Raw genomic sequence first — 25,571 nt, 5'->3', positions numbered from 1 at the left:
TACATCAGAGTGGTTGGGAAAAAGCTGGATAGCATGGTATGAGTATGGGTTTGTCAGGCGCTGGGCTCCACATTAAGGTGTTGGCAGCTTTCTCCCTTGTGCTGCTCTTGTACTGAATCTGTCCTTTTCTTCAGGCGTTTTTGTGAGATGTTGGACATGAAGTCGTCCTCGGCCACATCCTTGGGCCTTAAAGGAGCTTTCATTGCGTGTCCTTGGCAGTAGGGCTCCTCGGCCTGGGCTTTGGGCCCTTAATACAAAGTGGGCTGGGACCTCAGATTTCGGGCCCCACAATAGCCCCTCAAAATCCTGCTGCCCGACTTTTTAGTTGGGGAGGAGGGTTTTGGTGACGTCAGGCCCACGTTATGACTCACTCGAATCCTATACTCTATTATTATTTGTGTTTTTCCATTTACATGGGAGGCGTGTCCAAATAAGGGACATTCCTTTATTTTTCACTCACGTGGAGTCCTTTGACATTTCGGTACTCGAGGCGCGCCTTCATGAGGATCTTCAGATCCTACGGCTGCGGATAAGGTTGGTAATTGAGCCAAGTCTGCCTTGCCCGTAGCATTCCTTGGAAATTTGCATGAATTAAATGCCACCGGTTTGCTCTGTGTATAAATAGGGTAAGGGGTCACTCCCTTTACATATGAACTCTCCTGTTCCCTTCAGAATCACACTCCTTCGGCCATATCCACGATCTCCATTTCCAGTGCCATTCTGCCTCAAAGCAAGATGTTTGAGGCGTGGATGAGGATGAAAGGTCTTCGCACGCTTCAGAGGCACCGAATCCTCATGATACTCAAGGAGATGTGGTATGGACAATGATGGCATAGATTCAAGCCAGTCCCCCTTTTTGACAAGGGGAAGATGATACTTCTCCCTCTTTCAGTCAAAATCCGAAGCAGGTTCTGGTCATGCCAGATTTTTGGTATGTTAGAAGAAAGAACTTCCGCCATCAGCACTGTTTGCCTTGTCGCAGGCAAATTTCCGTGGGGGCTCCTCAACTTCCGGTTCCCAGCACTTTTTCTTCAACGGTGCGGGCCTCAAGTTGGGTTCCCTGTACCTTTTCTTCAGCGGCGCTAGCTCGTAGCCAGGCGCTCTCTGCACCTTTTCTTCAATGGTGCAGGCCCCATGTTGGGTTCTTTGGTTGCCTGAGTTATGGGCATGTAAAAGTATTGAGGAATGGTTTCCTTAATCAACATCTTGGAACAACAGCCAACCTCTCCTCTGTATTTCTTCTTCGGCTTTATCTTCATTCTCTTGTATCTTTTCTTTTCACTTACGTAGTTAGCTTTAGTATAAGCTTATTCCAGTTTTTCATTGTACACTGTACTATTTCTTTGTCTTAATAAAAGATGAGTTTATTTCTTTCTAAATACTTTTCCTTTCGGCAGCAATTACTTTGTGCGTGAATATTAAATATACACTTTCCTTTAATGATATTTAGAGCAGGAAAAAACCTTAAAACAAATTCCTACTAGTATTTTCAAACTTACTGACATTATCAAGTATAACAATGGTAATTTTCAATAAATTAAACTCTTGGAACTAACCGAGATAACGGCTGAGCGCTGTGCGATGCATGCAAGACAAATGTCCGAGAACGATAAACTCTAAATAATTCATCCGAGAGGGTAGCCGAGCAGTGAGGGACTTCGATTGTGTTTTTGGTAACATATTGCATCAATCCCTTTGGTACTGAGGATCCGAGAGTAAACTGGGGAATCCATGCAATTTTAGGGATTAACCCAATTGTTAATGGGGAGTTCTCCTTGGATAGATTCTAAGGTCCATGTAACGTAGTTTTTCTTTTAAGGGCTTGGTTTCCCCATAGGCTTGAATCCGAGGACTATGCAAGGCCTTGGTTCTGTCCAAAACTTGTAATTTTTTCTTTGTGTACTTGGTTTCCCCATAGGCTTGAGTCCGAGGACCATGCAAGGCCTTGATTCTGTCCAAAACTTGTAATTTTTTCTTTTGAGTACTTGGTTTCCCCATAGGCTTGAGTCCGAGGACCATGCAAGGCCTTGGTTCTGTCCAAAACTTGTAATTTTTTCTTTGTGTACTTGGTTTCCCCATAGGCTTGTACTTGGTTTCCCCATAGGCTTGAGTCCGAGGACCATGCAAGGCCTTGGTTCTGTCCAAAACTTGTAATTTTTTCTTTTGAATACTTGGTTTCCCCATAGGCTTGAGTCCGAGAACCATACAAGGTCTTAGTTCTGTCCAAAACTTGAAATTTTTTCTTTGTGTACTTGGTTTCCCCATAGGCTTGAGTCCGAGGATCATGTAAAGCCTTGGTTCTGTCCAAAACTTGTAATTTTTTCTTTTAAGTACTTGGTTTCCCCATAGGCTTGAGTCCGAGGACCATGCAAGGCCTTGGTTCTGTCCAAAACTTGTAATTTTTCTGTGTACTTGGTTTCCCCATAAGCTTGAGTCCGAGGACCATGCAAGGCCTTGGTTCTGTCCAAAACTTGTAATTTTTCTGTGTACTTGGTTTCCCCATAGGCTTGAGTCCGAGGACCATGCAAGGCCTTGTTCTGTCCAAAACTTGTAATTTTTTCTTTGTGTACTTGGTTTCCCCATAGGAGTCCGAGGACCATGCAAGGCCTTGGTTCTGTGGTACTTGGTTTCCCCATAGGCTTGAGTCCGAGGACCATGCAAGGCCTTGGTTCTGTCCAAAACTTGTAATTTTTCTGTGTACATGGTTTCCCCATAGGCTTGAGTCCGAGGACCATGCAAGGCCTTGGTTCTGTCCAAAACTTGTAATTTTTTCTTTGTGTACTTGGTTTCCCCATAGGCTTGAGTCCGAGGACCATGCAAGGCCTTGGTTCTGTCCAATACTTATAGTTTTTTTTCTGAGTACTTGGTTTCCCCATAGGCTTGAGTCCGAGGACCATGCAAGGCCTTGGTTCTGTCCAAAACTTGTAGTTTTTCTTCTGAGTACTTGGTTTCCCCATAGGCTTGAGTCCGAGGACCATGCAAGGCCTTGGTTCTGTCCAAAACTTGTAGTTTTTCTTCTGAGTACTTGGTTTCCCCATAGGCTTAAGTCCGAGGACCATGCAAGGCCTTGGTTCTGTCCAAAACTTATAGTTTTTCTTCTGAGTACTTGGTTTCCCCATAGGCTTGAGTCCGAGGATCATGCAAGACCTTGGTTCTGTCCAAAACTTGTAATTTTTCTTCTGAGTACTTGGTTTCCTCATAGGCTTGAGTCCGAGGACCATGCAAGGCCTTGGTTCTGTCCAAAACTTGTAATTTTTTCTCTGTATTTATTTATTTTTCGAAGGTAAGCCCCTAGACCAGAGCGGGGAGAGCTGGCTTGAGGCCAGAAGCCCCTAGAGCTGCCCGCGCCATTGGCACTGCAAAGCGTAGCCCCTAGCAGAAGTTTATGTCGGAGCAACAACTGCATGTCGCCGAAGATGGAGGAAACCCCGCGAACCTGTGCTTGCTAGAGAGTTGACTCCACCGCCACCTGCGCCAACGCGCAAGCCTTCCCACAGACGGTGCCAATTGTGGGGACACGATTTTAAACGACCCAAGGGTAACGTTGGGCTCGCATGTAAAGGGCCCAAACAATATGATTTGTAGAGAGTGGGTTTGGAAAGGCCTACCCTTGAGCGCTGGGCAGCGGTCTGGTCCTGGTTTCACGAGAGCTAATACAAAGGCAGGTTTGGACACTATGACTGAGCCTTACATCGATATGGTTTGAGAGGTTTGGCTCCTCGGAATTAGTCCGAGGAGCATTACATTCTCACCATCCTTCCTCCTTTTCTTTCTTTTGCTCCTTTTTTCGGGGGCCTCCCCTTTTTTGTCTCAGCTCTCTTTCCCTTTTATACTAGTATTCCCTTCCCATTCTTTACCTACGTGTCCGTTTCTCCTCGTTTGGGGTAGTTACTCGTCTTATCAATCCATACGTCAGAGTGGTTGGGAAAAAGCTGGATAGCATGGTATGAGTATGGGTTTGTCAGGCGCTGGGCTCCACATTAAGGTGTTGGCAGGTTTCTCCTTTGTGCTGCTCTTGTACTGAATCTGTCCTTTTCTTCAGGAGTTTTTGTGAGATGTTGGACGTGAAGTCGTCCTCGGCCACATCCTTGGGCCTTAAAGGAGCTTTCATTGCGCGTCCTTGGCAGTAGGGCTCCTCGGCCTGGGCTTTGGGCCCTTAAAACAAAGTGGGCTGGAACCTCAGATTTCGGGCCCCACAATAAGTATGAGATATATCTAAATAGAGATAGTGTCTGCTAATTTTTTATGAAATAAAATATTTGTGTGAGATATATTTAAATAGAGATAGTGTGTACTAATTTTTAGAGAAAAAAAAAAAATACTCATATAAGATATATTTAAAATTTTAAATAGAGATAGTGTTAGTGTGTACTAATTTTTAGGAAAAATAGTAGTAATGCAATTTCAAAGTCAAAAACTTTTGGCCATTTTATAATCGTTCATAGTACTAATTTAGTAATTTTTCTTAATCTATACTACTATTTAAGGGGTTTCCCCTATTTGGATTCCTCATTTTTTAGTTCAAAAATGCTTTTACACCCCTATGTTTAAGTAGAGACAAAATTAAAGGATAATCTGGTAAAAATGCAATTCTAACTTTTACTAAAACATTGCCTAAAAAATAGAATCACTCACTTATTAATTTTTAAATTTCTTTATTCACTGATTTTTTTTTTTTTGCTAAAAAAAAAAAAAACTCATCAGACGCACTTTGCGCGTGTGATGAGGCTAGTGTCTATAAATTTTTTATATAAAAAAAAAATGTTGTTAACCAAAACTATTGGTGATAAAATTTTGCTAAAATGCAAATTGGACTTTCTAAGTTTAGCTAAAATTCATTCAGTTTTCTAAATTTATTTTCATTCAATTGAGTCCTCTAAATTTCAAATTTATTCAATTTAGGTCTTTTATCCAATTCCATTAAAAAAAAAAATTGATGTTAAGTATGCAATTTTTGGAAAATAAATTCTTAGATAAAAATTCTATAAAATATTTTTATTAATTTTATAGATTTATTTTTCATATGAAAATAATATTTTTTTATGGTAATTTTTTAACAAAATTGGAAAAAAGACCTAAATTGAATAAATTTAAAATTTGGAGAACTTAATTGAATGAAAGTAAAGTTAAAAGACCGAAACGAATCTCTGCCAAACTTAGAGAGTGCAATTTGCATTTTAGGCTTTTTAACCTTAAAAAGTTAAAAACTTTTTGTCATTTTATATAGGGAATAAGAAAAAAATAACAAACGAGTAAATTTCAATATTAAAAAGGGGAGAGATAAATAGGCTAAAATTTAGGATTTTAAAAATGACTTTTTACTTGGGAGTTAGAGATGTAATTTTACAATGTTATCCTCAAGTTTTGTTTCTTCTTAAACATTGGATATTAGGGGTATTTTTGAACTACCAAAATGTTAATCCCAAATAGGAGAAGCCCCTTAAGGCGGCATTTGGTACGGGGGAATCCACATTACTCACGACATCCAGATTCCTTGGAATGTGATGTCTTGCAATCTGAATGTTTTCGAATGTAACTATTCCTATGTTTGGTTTTTTCATAGCAATCTTAAAAGAATTATTTATTTTTCTCATACTATCCCTAGATTTATAAACCCAATATCAATTTTTTTAAATCTTCCTCTAAATAAATAATAACAAACAAAATATAAACTATAAATTAAGACAAATTCATTAAAACAATAGTCTAACATTTCAAAATGACATGTATAATACAAAAATAACTATTTAAATTCTTGTTCTTTATGAAAATCACAACATCATGTTTTCTTAATAAAAATAAAAATTTTATTTTATTTTAGCAAATAATCAATCCCAAATAGAAGATATAAATATTTTATTTTATTTTAGCATTTATTTTGTTGTGGCGGGAAGAGATAAAAATAAAGAAATAGATATTGATGATTTGTTTTATGTTTTTGTAAGGACACGAAAATCAAGCGGCCCAAACCCACTTAGAATAGTAAAATTGGTACTACTAGGTTATGCCCAAACCAATAGATATTTGTAAAGAGAGTGGGATAAAACAAGTTGGGCATAGCCCGAGGATTCAGACAGAGAAGGAATAAGTGAAAGTCAAAGATTAAGTATATAAAAAATTCTTTACAAGCTCGCCCGAGAACTATGTTCTTACATGAGGAGATACACTATTCTCTCTCTTTTTCTCTGTCACTGTTCTTGTTCTAATCTCTTCTTTCCTTGATTTTTTCTCCCCCCTCTCATCTGGAAGTCCTCTTTCTTTATATACTCCTAAGTTTATTGCATCCTATCCCTCCATCTACAATCCTCCAGACTCTCCTTAGGACACTTGTCCTTTTAAACTTTTGTTGAAGGTGGTAGAAGGAGCTGCTTAACTATGAATTCTACTGTTCAGGTCACTTTCTCATCAATGCAGCTGATAAAGTTGTTGCTAGTCATTTAATGCAGAGACAGTAGGTGAGCTTTCACTGAAAACTTATTTCACCTACCTTGACTTTCTCTCTGAACGCCATTCTCTCCATTCAAACTTTCCGGAAGTATTTTGTTCCTTCTCCTCCTATCCTCGGGCGAATCCCCTCCTCGAGCTTAAAATGCTTTTATAATGATAGTCACAGCTTGTTGTATCCTTCCTCAATCCTTAGGTCCCCATAGTTTTATTTCCATTTTTTGTTTATAAGTATGTTTTATCTCCATTGGTTAAATGATAAGTGAAAAATGGTAAAATTGTAAATTTACAACAAATGTAATTTTTTTTAAACTTGGGAATCTAGATACCCACCTGTTTCAAAGAGTATCCACATTTCTAAAAGAAGAGGGTTATGTGGGAATCTAGATACCCCTGACATCTGATTCCTTTGTATGATTTGCAACCAAATGTAGGAATCTTTCAACATTCCTGGGAATCTTAAAACATTACCCCCGTACCAAACGCCACTTAAAGGGCTTCCCTTGTTTAGACTTCTATTTTTGTATGTCCAAAGTAAAAGTTTAAATAATAGGGCTAGACATATAAAATTGCTAATTATTTAAAAACTCCTAAATTTTAACTAAAATTTAAAAAAGTAGTTTTTCCTAACCACCTTTCTGCCTCCTCCACATTTAAACATATATATATATATATATAGCCTTTTTTTTTTCTCACACTCACACACTCTCTCACGTTTTTTTTAACTCCTAAATTTTAGCTAATTTTTTTTGTTTTGATACAAGCTAAAATTTTAAAAAGTAGCTTTTCCTAACCATCTTTTTTGCCTCATCCATGCTATATCTATACTACTATTTAATCTATTTATACTACTATTCAAGAGGTTCCTCTATTTGGAATCCTCATTTTTTTTAGTTCAAAAATACTCATACACTCTTATGTTTAAGTAGAGACAAAACTAAAGGACAATTCGATAAAAATACAACTCTAACTCCCACTAAAATACTGCCTAAAAAATATGGTCACTCTCTTGTTGATTTTCAAATTGCTTTATTCACTTATAAATTATAAATTAAATTCTAAAAATAAAAATTATATATAAAATAAAACACGGGTTTTTTTTTTTTTTTTTGCTACAAAATAAACTTGTAATATTTGTTCATTTTTTTTAATCTAGTCTCATGGCAATCCTGGTTGTATTAGTAGTTCTAAATGAGTAATATTAATGAGAAAATGAGTAACCTTCAAATTGGAATGAATGAAAAATTATGACACTATTAAAAGAAAAGGCTAGTATATACATAGATGATTGGGTTTAAGTTACACCTGGTGTAACTCACCTAGTGTAACTCTAAGTAATATTACACCACCCAATAACTTGTCATTGAATTTATATTTTGAAAATCCAACCGTTGAATTACATGTTCTATATGTTTTTAACATGCATGCCAATTTTCATGTCAATCGAACGTAGTTTATCATTCGATCCATAAACTAATCTTTTATGTATTATTTTAAACTATAAAAACTTGAATTCAAATAATTGATTAATGACATGACTATTGATTTTTTATCATCTTTAAATTTTATAAGCATAAAGAATATACAAAGATAATGTAATCCAGCAGTAGATTTATCAAAATTCACATCTAATTAAAAAAATACTGGGTGGTATAATATTACTTAAAGTTACACCAGGCGTAACAACTTTTTTTCTCTCATTCCCTCTTCTTTTCTTTTTTTTTGATAAACTCTCTCTCACGTTATACATCTAGGGAAATTTAAAAATAAAAATAAATAAAAATAGTAAATAGACTAATAGAGACATAAATGTTTAACTTAACCCATTACCATCCAAATTTTTATCCAAAAAATAAAAAACAATTATCCAAATTTAAAATTCCACTGAAACCATTATGAAACACTGAAACAATTATTCAAATTCAAAACTCAAAACTCCACCTCCAAACCCGCTACTACAATTATCCAAATTCAAAACTTACCAAAAGAAGATATGGATAAAGAAATGATCAAGAAAATTTTTCCTTATCATTTGTACACAAGTGTTGCTTCCTTTCTGTAGGGTCTCAATTTACGATCCAAGTCCAAAACGTATGGGATGTTAGCCCAATGAGCCCAGTACAATAAATTTGTAGAGAGTGGGTTGAAGAACTAGGTCCTCATGAATTAAACAACGGATAGGTTTAATTTGAACAACTGTCAAACACAGATAAGAGATTTGATCTTAATATTTTCAGTTCGAGGAGGTCTCCCTTGTATAAATTAATTACAAATGGATACAAAGATAATTTAGATTACTACAGTCTTTTTCTCTCTATTTTTCCCGATCCCTCTTCATGAAGAGCCTTTCACATTATATATCCTCATTTGGACCATCTTCATCCTACACTTGTTGATCATCTGAGCCCTTACTTGAGTATCTGTCCCATCAAATACCCTTTCTGGTTTTTTGTGAGTTGTGGTAGCCAAAGTAGCACTGTTCAGAAGTCTTCTCCACATAAATGCAGCCAAAAAAGTAACTGCAGTGCGTTTAATGCAATGGTGGCAGCTTTCCCTTAGATATTTTTAGGTTTCATTCCTTTTCATATGTTCATGAGGCATGTCCCTATCATTGGAGTTTCTTGGAGGATCACTCTAATTGTTGGAGTACGTACTCTGAACTATATTCATCATATCCGAGGAGGAATTCCTTCTCGAATCATCCTCCATTTGTTCCCTACTTATGAGACTTTAATTGAAAACCCCTAATAACTATCTGTTCATCCTCGGACCTATCAATGTCCTCGGACAAAGCTCTAGGCCCAATATATGATCTTGGGCCCTCACCTCCACACTTTCCATCAGAGAATTGGATCTCTACTCAACTTTTACCGGTGAACCTCAAAAAATAATTTGATTTATTTATAAATTTTGATGTCTTTGAGATTTTATAGTTCTTTTATGTTTCTTATATATCTCGGGATGAAATTGCAACAATTATTATTTTAAGGTATTTTGTTCAAAAGTAAATGTCATGCGTAATTTTTCTCATCCACTAAAGCCCTATACATTGATTAGGTATGGTCATTTCAAACGAAATTACATTTTTTTTTTAAGGAACAAAATGAAGTTACATAAATATTACCCGGTGAAAATATAGCAACTTCAAATTATAATGAATGAAAACTAAATGTCGGTTCTTTTTGCAATATATATATATATATATATTTATATATATATTGCAATATGTGCTTGGGAAAAAAAGCATCGAACTCAACCTCCCAACATATTTTCCAACCTTTTACTTCTTTTTTGAATAATGTGAAAGTTGCACCCGACAGACAAAGCATACATGTAAAAGATCTACTTTGAGAGTCATACCGACAGTTTAGCGTAAGAATATAAAATTATAAATAGAGAACGAAAAGAATAGAGGAGGCAAAAGAAAAGAATCAATTTCTTTCTTTCTATACACACCAAACTTCGATCCAAATATAGATCAAATAATTAATATTTAATTAATTAATGAAACAATTAAGGTGGTAGCCTCTTTATTTCTCTACGTTAGCTCTCCTTCAATCTCATTCTCTGTCTATGTGACCAAAAAAAGACTGTTTTCACAATGGGTCTCCCTTGAATCACAAAGAAATTTATGTTTAAGCTAAAGATAATCTCGGAAACTAATACATAACTTCTGGGTTCGTTTTGTTTTTCAATTTTGGGTATTGAAAAAATATGTCTTTCTACGTGGGTATGATTATGGGTGTCACCCTCGGCATTGGGTTCATCGTAGCTTTTGCTCGTTATGAAAAAGTCCGATCCAAGCGCCGTTCAAATTTGGTATGTCTATAAAATTCACGTTCTTGTTATCAATTTAATCACATTTATTACCATCTTGTTATACACTTTTTATAATTTTTTTTACGTTTGGAATAATGCTTTTGATTTTGATTCAATTCAAATTTTGATATCTTCTTGTTCATTTATTTTGATATCTATGTTGATCCTAGGCGAAGGTGGTGGCAGGATTTTCAAGAATGACAGTGGAGGATTCAAGAAAGATTCTTCCAGATGATTTTTATCCAACTTGGGTCGTATTTTCACAGCGACAGAAGTTAAGTTCAATCTAGAAGCTACAGTTTCGTAACCACATATATCTATGTATGTCTGTTTGCATGCATGCATATTTATATGTATGCATTCTTTTCTCTCTTTTTTTGGATAATTTGAAAGTTACAATGGGAGAGGGGATTTGAATTTGGACGTTTCTGTTGGAAACACTGAAGGCGTCAATTGAGTTACAAGATTCTTGGCATCCAAAATATTTATTCATTATTGATCGGTGCTCTTACACTAATTTCTTTTTTAATTGCAGTTAACTTGGCTTAATCTCCAACTTGAAAAGATTTGGCCATATGTTGATGAGGTTGTTATTTTTTTTTTTTTTTTTTAATGAATTTCACCCCGCCAATGCTGAGTATTTGTTGCATTTGATGTAGTATTAATGAGAAGTTGTTATTTTTAGGCAACATCAGAGCTGATAAGAAACAAAATGGAGCCAATTCTTGAGCAACATAGACCAGCAATCTTAGCTTCACTCAAGTTCTCCAAGTTGACCCTCGGCACTGTGGCTCCACAATTTACAGGTAAATTTGATTAATTTTTTTTTCCTCAAAGGAGGAAAAGTTGGATTGATTACAGCATCGGTTGATGGGTGTGCAGTTGCTGTATGATTAAGATGGCATGCATCTTATTCTAATTGTCTACTTAATGTGTCTATGACACCCAGAATAGCATATATCATCATTTCTCTAATGTGTGATTTTCTGTATTACTTTTACACTTATTCCTGTAATATGCTTGTCAAAACTCAATTGTTTTTGTAAAACAAAAACAAAAAAAAATACCAAGAGATAATTGAAAGTTTTTGGGATTTGGGAAAACATTAGTTTTTTTTTTTTCTTTTTAAATTTAGAAGCATCAAAATAAGCATTTTTTTTTTTTGTGCTCACATAAGCATGAAAAAATTTATAAAAGACATGCACATCAAATTAAAAAAATTCAAGTGCCAAATATCATGTGTTGCTTTGTAATTTAAAATTCAAACATGTTCAAAAACTTAGTTTTTGAATTGAAAAAAGGAATTTAGTTAGCTTTATGCGGAGAAAACTAATAAGGAAAGTCTTTCCTTATTCAGGTCCATTAGCCAAAATTGAAGGAAATCATAATCAAAACCATAGTAAGATAAGGTTATTGACAATAAGGAAATCATAAACAATGTGTAAATTGTGTTGATACATTCTAAGAGAAGATGTTGATTTTACTCATTCATCAGATTTTGTAGTGACACTAATTGAGTAATTGATGTTGCTTAGGAGTTTCCATCATTGAAAGTGAAAGTGATGCTCAGGGAGTCACTATGGAGTTGGAGATGCAGTGGGATGGTAATCCACATATTGCACTTGATATTAAAACCAAACTCGGTGTGGCATTACCTATACAGGTTAGCTTTAAGCCTTTGACTTACTGCTCATGCTCAATACTGATCATGCTTATGCTCAGTATAGATACTTAATCTGACCCATGTGATCTGTGAGGAATTACAACTTTTGACTTCCTTTTTTAGTGGAAAATTGAATACATCCCTATGCTTCATTGAGGTTCATGTATATTCTAATAGAAGCATATCAAAATTATTGACTTTTTTTACCCCAAAATTTGTTATCTCACTAAAATCTGGATATTTTTGAGTTTCAATGGTCAAAATATCAGCAACCAACATGAGTTTTGTTTTGTGTTTTAGATACATTGTTTGTATGTTGTTTAAAGGTATGATCTAAGTATCTGAATACTGGGGTAATTAATGGTTGTCATAATTTGTATGTGAAGGAATCTAATACTCTATTTTGTAGCTTTCAAATCCTATTGATACTGACAACAAGCTTCGCATGTGATTTTTTCCTTTCCAAATTTATTTATAGAAAATCTTAATTTGTAACTGATAAATATTGTTGGCCTGGCTCAGTTGCATTATACTAATATTGCCACAGATGAGTTAACTGTATGCTGACTTAGTGGTCCCTGTAAAGCTCTTTAAAGCTCAGCATTTTACTTTGTGTTAACCTCAATAGCCTGGATAGAATGTGGTTAGGATTATTTATGTCAAGATTCAAATTGCTTGACTGGTGCATCATTTGCAACATTCTAAGAGACAGAAAATTGTGCTACTGGAAAAGAAAAAGGTAGTAATGAAGAAATAAAGTAATCAAAAAAGCGAGAAAGAGTGCCACTAGGCAACATTTGCGCAATGACTTCATTTATCCATTTTGAAAAATGCAGGAATTTGCTTTTTAAAATGTCCATGCAAATAAGTCAGGTCTACAGTCTAAGTTACGGACAACTAAATTATTTCATTTAGAGTGCAATTTGTTTCAAGATATACTAATATCTTATGGATGGAAATTGATACACAAAGTTTCTTTCTGTTGTGGATAAATGTAATAATACTTCACAGAACCATTTGTCACTTTGAACTTAAAATGTCAAATTCCAACCACTTCCTACTAACACCATTTTTTCAGAATTTCTACTTGTGGAGAAATGAAGATTTCCAGTTACTGTCTACCTTTTGGATGTATTAATTACCGTTAGCAAGAATATGTACGCTTTCATATATACCAAAAATTTGTTGTTTTGATGAAGCATAGGCTCTCATGAAATATATAAGATTTAGCTTTTTGTGTTATTGTGTTTTATCTTAATAGATACCTCATCAATTTTGTTTTCTGTTCTAACTTGTTCATTTAGGTAAAAAATATTGGATTCACTGGGGTTTTCAAGTTAATCTTCAAGCCATTTGTTGATGTGTTTCCTTGTTTTGGAGCTGTTTCTTATTCACTGAGTGAAAAGGTGAGTTCCTAATCATTATAGTTGTTCCTCCTTAACCTTGTTAACGCTTAATTTAACAACTAGAATAAAAGAAACCTCACTGAGGTGACATTTATAAACATATAGGGACGGACCCAGGTGGAGCCCAAGGGGGCTCGGGCCCCCCGGGTCCAATTTTTTATTTTTTTTTTATAGTAGTTATTATATATTTTAATTTTTTAGTTGAGTCTCTTTCTCCTCAATAAACCTAGTTAGCCTCATCTAAATAGCAACTATCCAACTCAAAAACTTAATAGAAATAATAAAAACATTCACAATGGTGATTGTATTTTAGTAAAAAAAAAACTATTTTACTATCAAAGAACCAAAAAATCATATGTTATTAAAGAAGCTAAAGCTAAATTTTTTCAATTACATTAAACTGGTATAAATGCCAGTTGACTGTAGCAATTTGTTAAAAATAAAATATACAATATTTTATTAAGATTATATCTTTTCCTTCAATTAAAAAAGTCAAATTCTCTTTCTTCCTTTATTATTTTAATGAGTTGTTTATATTATTTTAAATGAAGTATAAAAAAAAAAAAAAAAATAGAACATTTGAATAATTTGATATTAGATGTATTGTAAAGTAAGGTGGTAAAATAGATGAAGTAATTTTTTGAGGTGCTAAAAACTAAAATTTTAGCACTAGTACTGTGAATGCTCTAACTTCAACACCAAAAAAAAAAAAAAAATCCTAACCAACCTAGTATTAAAAAAAAACATTTTTTGTTTTTGTTTTTATTTTTATCTTTGTTGGTAAATGATTGCATCTTAATGTATTTAGAAATAATGATTTTGTGGATTTATAATTTTTTAATACTTTTCTTTATACTTGGCCCCGCTAACTTAAAATCTTAGGTCCGTCCTTGTAAACATACAAGTGCTTCTTTCTCATGCGTGTACTAAGCCAGATTGAATACTTCTATACAGAGATATGTATCTGTAGACATGTATTCATAAATAATATTCTTCAAAAGAAATTGAGAAATATTTTGTAAATATGTTTATGACCATATTTTCCATATAACTTTATAAACATGTGATGTGATGCCATTAATATTGATATCCCATTTGTTTTTTGGCTTCTGGCTACAGAAAAAGCTGGATTTTACTCTTAAAATTGTTGGGGGTGATGTATCAGCAATTCCAGGGGTTTCTGATGCTATTGAGGTTTGAGCAAATTTTGCCTTCTCGTAATTCTGTTGTTTCTACCACCTTCATAGTATGTCTGATGAATTTCACGTAAGGTGTATTCCACAGATATGGGGTTTATGTCTAGCATGTATGGATCTAGAATTGCATATTAAAATTAACAATGAGCTGTTCACTTCATTACCTTATCCAAATGAAGATGTAGCTGATTCGAGACAGAGAGTTCACTCTGGCCATTTCAAAGTGATAACAGAATATCTATAGACAGAGAGCTAGGGGGATTAACATTTTCTTATTATTTTTATAGCATAAATGAGTGAGTTTTAGGCCTTTAAAAGATTAAAATTTTATCATTCTGGCTTTTGAGCATACAAAATGGTTCTGCTTTGTTTCTAAAGGAATCTAAGTGAGTCTAATTCTTTTTCTTAACATTTGTTCATAAATAGAAAATTATTCAGGAAAGTTTTGGCTTTACAAATTTAATAAAAGAACCCCCCTTAACTTTTACAAGAAAGCAGGGTGAGTAACCTGAGTTTACCACTTAATAATAAGATTAGCTTCTAATAAAATATTTCGGACTCCCTTTATTCAAGTTCTTCTTTGCTGGTTGAGGAAGTAACAGTAAAATATCATCTCATTTCATTGAGTTGAAAGATGTAGACAGTAAGATTTTACTAGTCGAATTTCCACAATCCATACACCTAGGTCCCAGATGCCAATTGAGATGATGTGATTGAATATGTGTTATTATTGGACTAGTGTTGGAAGAAATTATTAATTTGGTCTAATAACTAGCCCTCTGGTTAGGCTGAACAAACCAACAAGAAGTACCAGCTGGAGTAGTCCTATCTTTGTTAATTCATATTTGCAGGAACTTCATATGGCATATAATGAAAGATCACACGTGATATTAAAGCAGATGTGAACCACTCTGCCTGCATTGCATTCTGTCACTATATCTTAGCTCATAAAGCTAAATCATGAACAAGACAAAAGTCTAATGAAATTTATTTTGTTCAGGAAACCATACGGGATGCTATTGAAGATAGTATAACATGGCCAGTTCGGAAAGTTATACCCATATTACCTGGGGATTATAGGTATGCTAGTTTACAAGGAACTATATATCCTTTTTCCTCATCTCAAATAATACACACACATATATAATCACCTATTATTTTATCTTCCTTTTTTTAACTTATTAAATTGATCAGTGCTTAAGAATGACATACTGAAAATGTTCTTTTATTTAATAAAGAACCTATTTTTTATAGGCTATCAAATATATAAGGATTCATAGAGCATTTTTCTTCTGAAAAACTTCATCAGTGTTTCATTTGGATAAAGAAATTTGAAGAGATGGATTTGGATTTCAATCTTTATTTTAAAAGACTTGAATGAGGTATGAAATGATAATAGAAGTTTCTATTGATGAAATTTATGACAGGATTTGAGCTTTATTAATATGAGGATTTGAAATGGCTAGATGTAAGGTGATGTCATTTCAAACCATAATATCACATGTGTTTTTCTTTGAGCAAAATCTTTAAAGATTACATAATCATGTGTGGTTAAATTTATGTCAAGTAATTTATACTGGAATACCTATTAAGTTAAAGAGAAAATTTTATAAGATTGCTATACAACTAACTATGCTCTATGGTACCGAATGTTGGGCGGTTAAGAAGCAACATATCCATAAAATGAGTGTAGTGGAAATGAGAATGTTAAGATGGATAAGTGGGATACAGAAAGATAGGATTCGAAAAATCCATTTAAAGATAAAGGGTAGCCCCTATTGATGAAAAGATGAGGGAACTAAAAATCACTTGAGATGGTTTGATCATGTTAAGAGGAGAGTGAGCAATGAACCGGTAAGAAATAGTGAGTTGATCCAAGTTGAGGGAACTAAAAGAGGTAGAGGAAGGCAAAAAATAACATTAGTAAAAGTAATAAAAAAAGACATGTCAATTAGAGAAGTAATAGAGAGCATGACTTCAGATAGGATAGAATGGAGAAAAAGAATTCATGTGACCGACCCAATGACTATTGAGGATCCATAGCTAACCCTAAATTTTAGGACTAAGGCTTTGTTGTTGTAATTTATACTAGAATTGTTCTTGAAATCCCTTGATTTCAAATCCTCAAATCTTATATGCAACCTTGGTGAATAACCCACATGTACTCAATCAATAGCATTCGTGTCAAAGCTCACTGAGGGCTAGTGACAATTGAAATTTTGGGTGATATCTTTTGATAACTCCTATCCATTGTTAAATTTGACTCAGGATGCAACCTGTGTCAAATCCCTTAAACCTAGGGCTGCAAATTGAGGTATGCCAATTTGATCATGGCCTTTCATCTCGGAACTTGGGCATCTTGAGCCATGTCTAACTTATGCCAGGCTGGTTCTACCTCAGATTTAAGGGCCCTAGTTTTGGGCTTAGTTCCATTTATAAGAAATGGATGTTGATCTTCAAAATTTTACTAGCTCAAGTATTATATTAGCAAAAGGTACATCAAATCTCAAAGCAAATATAATTTGTAGTTTTGATTTTAGGACACCCTAAATTTAATCTAAACACAATAAATCGTGTTGGAAAAGGCTAATGATTGGGTATTTAGGTTGAAATTGGTTTAAGTGGACCTCATCGTAGCTAGACTTTCCTTACAGTTGGAATTTAGTTGCCTCACTCTAGTGAGGCTTATAGGCATAATATTATGTTGAATGTTTATGCTTACTATGTGCAATTCTCCATTATGCATAACATCAATATATATGTGTGAGCTCATTTACAAAAATGTCTGTGTGTGTGTGTGTGTGTGTGTGTGTGTGTGTGTGTGAGAGAGAGAGAGAGAGAGAGAGCTTAAATAAGGATTTGATTTAGTGTTTTGGATTGCACTTTCTATAAAGGTTACGATTCAAACCTAAACAATAAAACCCATCTCAATTTAGAGGATAGTTGTCTTGCTTGTATTTCAATCAGGTCAATTTTTGACACTAAAGATGTTCTTCATCCAAAATCCAGGTTCATACTCCATTGATAAATTTCCTTTTCCTATTTCCCACACTCATCACAGGATGGTCCATGCATATGTATAATGTAAAAACTTAAAAGCAATAACTGGTTACATTTTTGTTTTTCTGAAAATTTTTCTTTTATGTTCATACTGGCATGCTCAAAATTCAAAACAAATTTGTTTTTTTTTTTTTTTTTGGTTCTAACGAGTTGTCTATATTTTCTGTAATACCCTAGTGACTTAGAGTTGAAGCCTGTTGGAACATTAGAAGTGAAGTTAGTGCAAGCAAAGGACTTGTTGAATAAGGACCTCGTTGGGAAATCTGATCCTTATGCTGTCGTATTCGTACGTCCACTACGTGACAGAATGAAAACCAGTAAAACAATCGTAAGATAACTAATCTTCTTTGTAAACATGTTCAGCTATTTTTCTTGGGGTTGAAAGGAAACTCTTTGTTATATATTCAGAATAACGAATTGAATCCAGTCTGGAATGAGCACTTTCAGTTCATTGTTGAAGATGCATCTAGCCAAAAGTTGACTGTAAGAGTTTATGATAATGAAGGAGTTCAGGCTTCTGAACTCATTGGTTGTGCTCAAGTGCCACTGAAGGTCCTTGAGCCTGGTAAAGTTAAGGATGTGTGGTTGAAACTGGTGAAGGATTTGGAGGTTCAAAGAGACACTAAATACAGGGGCCAGGTGAGAATGCTGCAGGAGTGTTCTTTTCCATCATATCTTTTGATAAATTGTAGTATTTGTGCTGGGTATGTAGAGAAAATAGACATCTCGTCTTTTCAAAGTTAAGAGGTGTTATAATATTTGCATTATAATTTAAGGTATTTGATCACAAGGTATAAGGATTTGTTGAATTGGCTTAGCTATCAGAATAAGAACCAACAATGGCTTAAAAGATTAGAAGACCCTAATAAGCAGGTCAAAATATAATTTTCACTTGAACTATGTGTCAAATTTTAATTTCAACCCTAAATTACTGATTATTTCAATTCAGTCATTGGAGGTTTAAAAATGAGGCAAATGTTATGGATGGAAATTTCTGATGCGATAGACCTTTTTTGTACAAATTTCTTCATAATGCGGACATGACATACCAAGCCACATAAGAGTCTCACAAAGCCAAGGTTTAGGGACCATAAATATTTTCTATTTATTTACTTTTATCAAATATTAAAGTCACATGCCTCCAAATGTCTTGATTTTGTGAGACCAATACATTTCCTAATGTGTCACATAAGCAACAAAAGGACATGTGCACAAAAACGTCTACCACATTAGTAAGTGCCATTTGCATAGTAACTACAAGTTAAGGTAAGGTAACATTGTAAAAATTTTAGAATTTTAAGGACTAAATCGAAACAATCAGTTGTTCAGAGATAAAATTGAATTCTAATGCATGTTTAGGGACCAAAATTATAATTTGACAAAAAAGAACATTGTGTTGATATAGCTGCCACAGATTAACTTCCGCTTCCCCAACTTTGGACAATAGCTCAACCAAAAAGTTAAAAGACAGCCAGAAAATTTCCCAAAGTACTACGGTTACTTCATGAAGTTCTCATCTATGTACTAAGCTTATTAGCACATTATAATATTCTATTGCCACATTCAGTAAGAAATTCAACAAGTTAAATACTAGTTATTCTCTTGAACTTGTATCTACTGCATTTTTCATGGCCTTAGGTGCAGTTGGAGCTCTTGTACTGTCCTATTGGCACAGAAAGTAGCTTTACAAACCCTTTTGATCCTGAATACTCAATGACCGCTTTGGAGAAGGCCCTGAAGAGTGGAACTGATGGAACAGAGGTTGGTGGTCTTGGAAAAAATACATTGCATAAGAAGAGCAAAGTCATTGTAAGAGGAGTATTATCTGTGACAGTAATATCTGCTGAAGACTTGCCAGTAGTAGATTTGATGGGAAAGGCCGACCCCTATGTCATCCTTACTATGAAAAAATCTGAAACAAAAGCCAGGACTAGGGTGAGATTTATGTTCTCAATCACAATAAATCAACCATGCCTTTCAAATTCGTTTCCTATTTTGAATAATGGCATTCATCTGAATGCTTAACTTTTGGCTTCTAATTATTCTATGGAGTGGACTCTCTTAACCACTCTCTTTGAGCCATTTAAACATTTTATTCTATAGTTAGATATGAATTTATATACATGATGTTCAGTTCAAAATTCTAGAAATTATTCCGTCTGCTTTTTTAGGTCCTAAATAACAACTTAAATCCAGCCTGGAATCAAACATTTGACTTTGTTGTGGAGGATGCATTACATGAAATGTTAATAGCAGAAGTTTGGGACCATGACACTTTTGGAAAGGTAACGTTTTAATACAAGTTTCATCATATTCTTTGTTTTTGATGCCAAGCTTGGTTTGAGTTTGTCCCCATTGATCATTTAAGAATCTAATAAACTATTATGATTCTCTCCTGTAAATTATATACTAGAAATGCATTTATGGAATCTGACTATTTAAATTTTAAATCTAACCATTCGGGTTTATTTGTAAAGAAACCAATTCAAATTGTCAATCAAAATCCTGAGATTGACCAGATCACAACAATATATCATGAATCCAAGCTGACCCAACAATATATCATGCATGTAAGGATTCATTTATCAAAAGTGTAGGTGCATATTTATTTCAACTCAAATGTTTCTGTAAAATTAGGATAATAGTGTAAAATAATCATTTAGAGGTTTAAAACATCACTATTATGAATGATATTAGGTACGTTGATTATTTTTGTGTTGCATATTTATGCCAGATGATATATCTATGCTCTGCGTCTGAAATCAGTGTTTAATGATTCTAATAGTATATGACTTATTCTCTAAAATACTATGAAATTGATTTTTTTAGTGTTTCTCACACAAGGACATGTTGAAATGCATACACAGGGAAAAACCTTTAAATCCTCTTCATGTAGAATATGTTGCAGGATACATCAGATTCATATCTCTTCAGCTGCTTTCTTGTGATGCCGAAATCATCCTGTGCAAATTAATTTAGTTTCCAATATTTCCATCCTTCATTATCTTCTTCTTCTCCTCCTTTCTTTAGTTTGTTCTCATTGGCTAGACTGTTGCATTGAAAATCAAGGTAGTTATAAAACATTAGCTAGAAACTTTCTGTTACCCCAGAAATCTGTAAAAATATATATATATTTTTTTTTAAATGGTTGTCATTGGAAATATCAGTTGCCTCCTAAAATGTGGCCACCACTTCATAAGATTGATTTAGGTGGACTCAATCCATTGGATGAGGCATCAAGCATGTAGTGTTGGTACTTTACAGAACTAGTATGTGGATACAAGGGTAATGAATTATGGGTTACAAATCATATACCATGTAGCTCGTGCTCACCATTTGTTTGCATCATCATCTGCATTTCAAATTACAATGATTATTACAACTTTCTTGCTTCAGTCATTAAGCATGCTGACCCTATCAAACTTTATGGATCTTTCAGGACAAAATAGGAAGCGTCGTCATGACACTCACTAGGGTCATATTAGAAGGGGAATTTCAGGGCAGTTTTCAAATAGATGGTGCTAAATCAGGAAAGCTTAATTTGCATCTAAAGTGGATTCCACAGAATAAATTACGGGATTTTTAATCTGTGTAACATAAAAGGCATGTGAGTTGACTTAATTTCGCTTCAATTCCTTCACCATCCTTATAGGCAAATGGCATTGGCTGTTAATAGCATGTAAATCTGTAAGGAAATCCAAGGCAAAACCTCAAAGATTTTCAGTCAGTCCTCTCTTGCCATACACACCAGTCAGATTGCTTTTCTATGTCAACGCTACAAAAAAAATCTCAAGGGAGCACAGACTTGGTGTAAATTATTTGGCATGGCACTTGCGGATAGCTACATTTTCGGTGCTGTTGATGTAGATGAGACTGAATAGATTACAATAAGAAGGCAGATGTTTATATAGGACACAAGATATTCAAGCTTTTGTAAACTTCCACAGGTCATTTATTTATGTAAATTCCAAATTTCAAATTTTTTTGTTGTTTGAACACTTCCAATTTATGTTAGTGATTGATGGAAACATTATTTGGTTTAGGCAGGGAATGACAGAAGAATTCTTGACAAAATTCTGAAGGGCCATGATTTATTTATTTATTTATTAAATGTGGGGGGATTATGCAGGTGGGCAGGTAGTGTTCAAAATCAACACAACCATTAAAGAGAATTTCTTCTGGTGACTAGTAAATTTTCATTTAGAAAGAAAGGGAAAAATAATAATTCAGATGAGGTAGTCATGTTGAACACTGCATAGCCTTCAAAATTTGGTGAAAATGGGTGGAAACCATCATAGTGACTTAAAATGTGGGGAAATAAATCAACTACCCTTTTTTTAATTTGTTATCAAGTAATGCATGCAAATGAGCAGCAAACGAATATCCAACCACAGCAAATTTTAAGCAACTTAACATGAGGTTAATGTAAGGAGAAACTAGAAAAGTCATCACTGAATTACTTCAGTACTTGATGGAGGACATTTCTCTAGTAGAGAGGAATCACACAACCAACGCCAATGAGTATAAAAAGGATTGGTTTGAGTTGTAGTAAATCCTAAATGACTCAAGACTCAGAATATGATGGGAAAGAATTGAGGAGAAACTAGAACCGGTTCTATTGATTCAATCAGACAGGTACTTCCTAGAAGGAACTCAAAATACATACATACAAGTATTTGCAAGTTTGGACGCACGTCAAGCAGACCCCTAAAGCGTTTGAGATCACATACTGGAAGAGCAACTTTCACACGGTTCAAGCTATCGACATCTAGCAGGCATTGTAACAATGATGTTCTTGACGATGCCATGTAGATGTGAGAGAGACATTACATATATATGTTGCATAATATGCCACCTTTAGTTTTTTTTGTGATCAATTGGGAAGATGTGACATGCAATGGTGCCTTAGCAGCAAGGGAAAGAGTCTGGACTAACATAAACCCAGAAGTCTCTGGTTTGACTTCTCGCAATTTACCTGATGCCTGCTCAGTGGGGTATGTAGGCGTCCGGGGTTTGCTCCTTAGGAGTGGTCCCACTGGCCCGTAGCTTGAGGGGGTTCCTTGTCATTATCAAAAAATTTATAAAATAAAATAAAAAAGATTTGACATGCAATGGTGTTGTACGCATGCCAGATCTGCATGTAATGAACCAGACCAGGTTACTATAGTCTCCTTAATTCTTAATTCTCTTAATTTGTTTCAGAAATTAAGCTCCCAAATGGAACAACGATTGACATTGACAGGATCAATCATTATGTGTTAGAGAGTATTGTGGATGACTAAACTTCTAGCTTGAAATAAATCAAACAAGTAAAATAGTTTCACAAATATGAATTTATATTGATCAATGTGTGGTACAATTCTTTGAAATTACAAAAGAGTGATCTTCTAATTCGATCTCCTTAAAAGACTTGTTTATTGGAATTGTGGTAATGTAATTTTGACTCGAACACCAAATATCCTTCAATTTGGCTGAAGAATGGATTGAAGACCCTTGAAAAGGAATTACAATGAATTTCAGACTATGAGCTTGTTAGAAATTCTCTGTTCTTCGTGTTCTTCGCATGTTCTTTGTCTTCAAAAGTTTGTAGTGGAAATTATTCAGAGCTTTGGAGGCTTGAATCCTTAAAACTTCACTGATTTATGGTTTCTTGAAGTTTCTGGAGGCTTTTGAGCTTGATTCCAGTAAATTTTGAAATTTAGAAAGATGATTTGAATGATTCTGCTTTGAATGTTCTTCGTATTCGAGATTGAAGTTCTTGAAGTTCCTGGAAGCTTTAGGGCTTGATTCCAGCAGAGCTTCCACTGAGGGCTCCAGGAAATTTTTTGAAGGTGGCCATTAAGAAACTTAAATTATACAAAATCAAATAAAAAATAAAACTTCATATATTGATAACAAATATATATATATATATATATATATACACACACGCAAACACATAAAGTCTTGCAATTTCCTTTTACAAATTTTCTTTTTTTAAAATCATTATATGATAGTCTCATTATCAATGTTGCAAGATACATCTCTTTCAAAATTTTAATTAAATAAAATTTTTCTTGGACTTTTTCTTTTTGTTTATAAGGGCATAATATATTGTTAAGGAAACCAAAGTATAAGGACAAAGTTTGATTACAAACTTAGTTGTAGGCTGTAGCCTAATGCTATAACTCTCATTAAACAAATTAACATTGTTACATATTTTGAAAATCTAACCGTTGAATTGCATGTTCTCTATATTTTTAAAACACATGTCAAATTTCATGCTAATCGGATAATATTTATTATTTGATTCATAAACTTATTTTTTATGTATACAAAAATTCAAAATTTAAACTACAAAAATTCAAAATTTAAACATTTGATTGATGATATAGCTATTGATCTTTGATTTTTTTGAAATTTTGCAAGTATGGAGGATATAAGAAAAAAATGTAATTAAATGACAGATTTGTCAAAATTCACATCTAATAAAAAATTATTGAATGAAGTTGTAGCCTTAGTTTACCACTAAATTTGTTTCCAAATTTTGATTATGTTGGGCTTAAAAAAAATTTAGGGTGGTCACAAAAATTTTTTAAGGATAAAAAAATTATAAATTTTTAAAATTTATACATAATAATAATTTTTTTTGGAGGTCAGGGTGGTCATGTGACCACCTTGAACTCTATGTGAAACCGTCCCAAAGAGCTTCTATATTTCTAAATCTTCTTTGATGTTGCTTGAAGTGTGAATGTCTTGGTGTGTGGAAAATAGAAATGCCTTAGGAAGGCTTCTATTTATAGGAGTTTGGGGTGGGTGAGTGACACATGGCGGAATATGATTGGTGACATATGTCATAGCCTGGTTGGAGGAGTTTTTAGACTTTTTCTTCAAAACACATGGCATCATTTGTTGGGTTGAAATGTCTTGATTTGAATGAAGTTGTAGCCTTAGTTTACAACTAAGTTTGTTGCCAAATTAGATTCTCAAAAAAAAAAAATGTTTGTTGCCAAATTTTGATTATGTTGGGGTTAAAAAAAATTTAGAGTGGTCACAAAATTTTTTTAAGAATAAAGAAATTATAAATTTTTAAAATTTATACATAATAATTTTTTTTTTTTGAGGTCAGGGTGTTCCTGTGACCACGGCCACCCTGAACTCTATATGGAACCTCCTATGAGAGCTTCTATACTTCTAAGTCTTTTTTGATGCTGCTTAAAGTGCAGATGTCTTGGCGTGTGGAAAATGGAATGTCTTAGGAAAGCTTCTATTTATATGAGTTCGGGGTGGGTGAGCGACACGTGGCGAAGTTTGATTAGTGACACATGTCACAGCCTAGTTAGAGGATCTTTAAGACTTTTTCTTCAAGACACATGGCATCATTTGATTGGCCGAAATGTCTTGATTTTCAAGGTGATACATGTTAGCGCTCGATTGAACTGCTTATGTCATTACTTACACATGCCGATGTATGATTGACATTTTGTATGCATTTTATGTTTTTATTTCAAGGACACTTGGCAAATATCTGTTAGTTTCTGAATAGTGATAGTAGAAACTAGTTGCAATACATGGTTCTTTGTAATTGACCATACGTTGTGGACCTAGTAGTATGATGTGTCAGCTTATGATAGGTCGGAAATTTACCCTCTCTGCAAGTATGTCCATTGAATGTTGGATAAAATACGGCAACATAGATGTAGTAATGATTTGCTGACGCTGGATTCAAGTCTGATCGTTGGCAAGGCTATACAATATACTCGATATATACCAGTTTATAGACTAGTTCAGTAATGTTAGGGCAGTGATGCAGCTTAATTTTTTATAATGAATGGCTAGAGCAATCCGCCCAAGTCAAAACATAATGAGCTCTGGCAACTCTGTACTGGGTTTCCAATATGCCGTGCCAGCCAGTCTATAAAAGTAGTGAGAAGACATCCCTGAATGAATTAATTTAGAGGTGTATGCTGCTAACAACCTAACAGAGATTTCCTTAGAAATGGC

At 34.1% G+C, this 25,571-nt stretch overlaps 1 protein-coding gene across 3 annotated transcripts; it reads left to right on the top strand.

Annotated features, from left to right (window-relative positions):
* The first annotated feature begins 10,002 nt into the window (after nucleotides 1–10,002).
* LOC115977897 (synaptotagmin-4) lies at nucleotides 10,003–21,602 on the top strand. Of its 3 annotated transcripts, XM_031099925.1 has the most exons (13): nucleotides 10,003–10,263; nucleotides 10,434–10,538; nucleotides 10,799–10,849; nucleotides 10,949–11,069; nucleotides 11,799–11,926; nucleotides 13,231–13,332; nucleotides 14,452–14,526; nucleotides 15,529–15,608; nucleotides 17,766–17,916; nucleotides 17,997–18,227; nucleotides 19,227–19,523; nucleotides 19,760–19,873; nucleotides 21,028–21,602. In XM_031099925.1, the coding sequence occupies exons 1-13, from the start codon at nucleotides 10,159–10,161 to the stop codon at nucleotides 21,172–21,174; spliced, it is 1,707 nt and encodes a 568-aa protein (XP_030955785.1). In that variant the 5' UTR covers nucleotides 10,003–10,158; the 3' UTR covers nucleotides 21,175–21,602. The 3 variants fall into 3 exon arrangements, with proteins under 3 accessions (XP_030955785.1, XP_030955788.1, XP_030955787.1); XM_031099928.1 differs by lacking the exons at nucleotides 10,003–10,263; nucleotides 10,434–10,538 and adding an exon at nucleotides 10,544–10,584; XM_031099927.1 differs by lacking the exons at nucleotides 10,003–10,263; nucleotides 10,434–10,538 and having other exon boundaries at nucleotides 10,815–10,849; nucleotides 10,959–11,069.
* The last annotated feature ends 3,969 nt before the right edge of the window (nucleotides 21,603–25,571 follow it).

This window comes from Quercus lobata, chromosome 2 (genome assembly GCF_001633185.2).
Source record: "Quercus lobata isolate SW786 chromosome 2, ValleyOak3.0 Primary Assembly, whole genome shotgun sequence".
Lineage (NCBI taxonomy): Eukaryota > Viridiplantae > Streptophyta > Magnoliopsida > Fagales > Fagaceae > Quercus > Quercus lobata.
The sequence above is the reverse complement of the archived record's forward strand: the minus strand, read 5'-3'. Positions and strand labels throughout refer to the sequence as shown.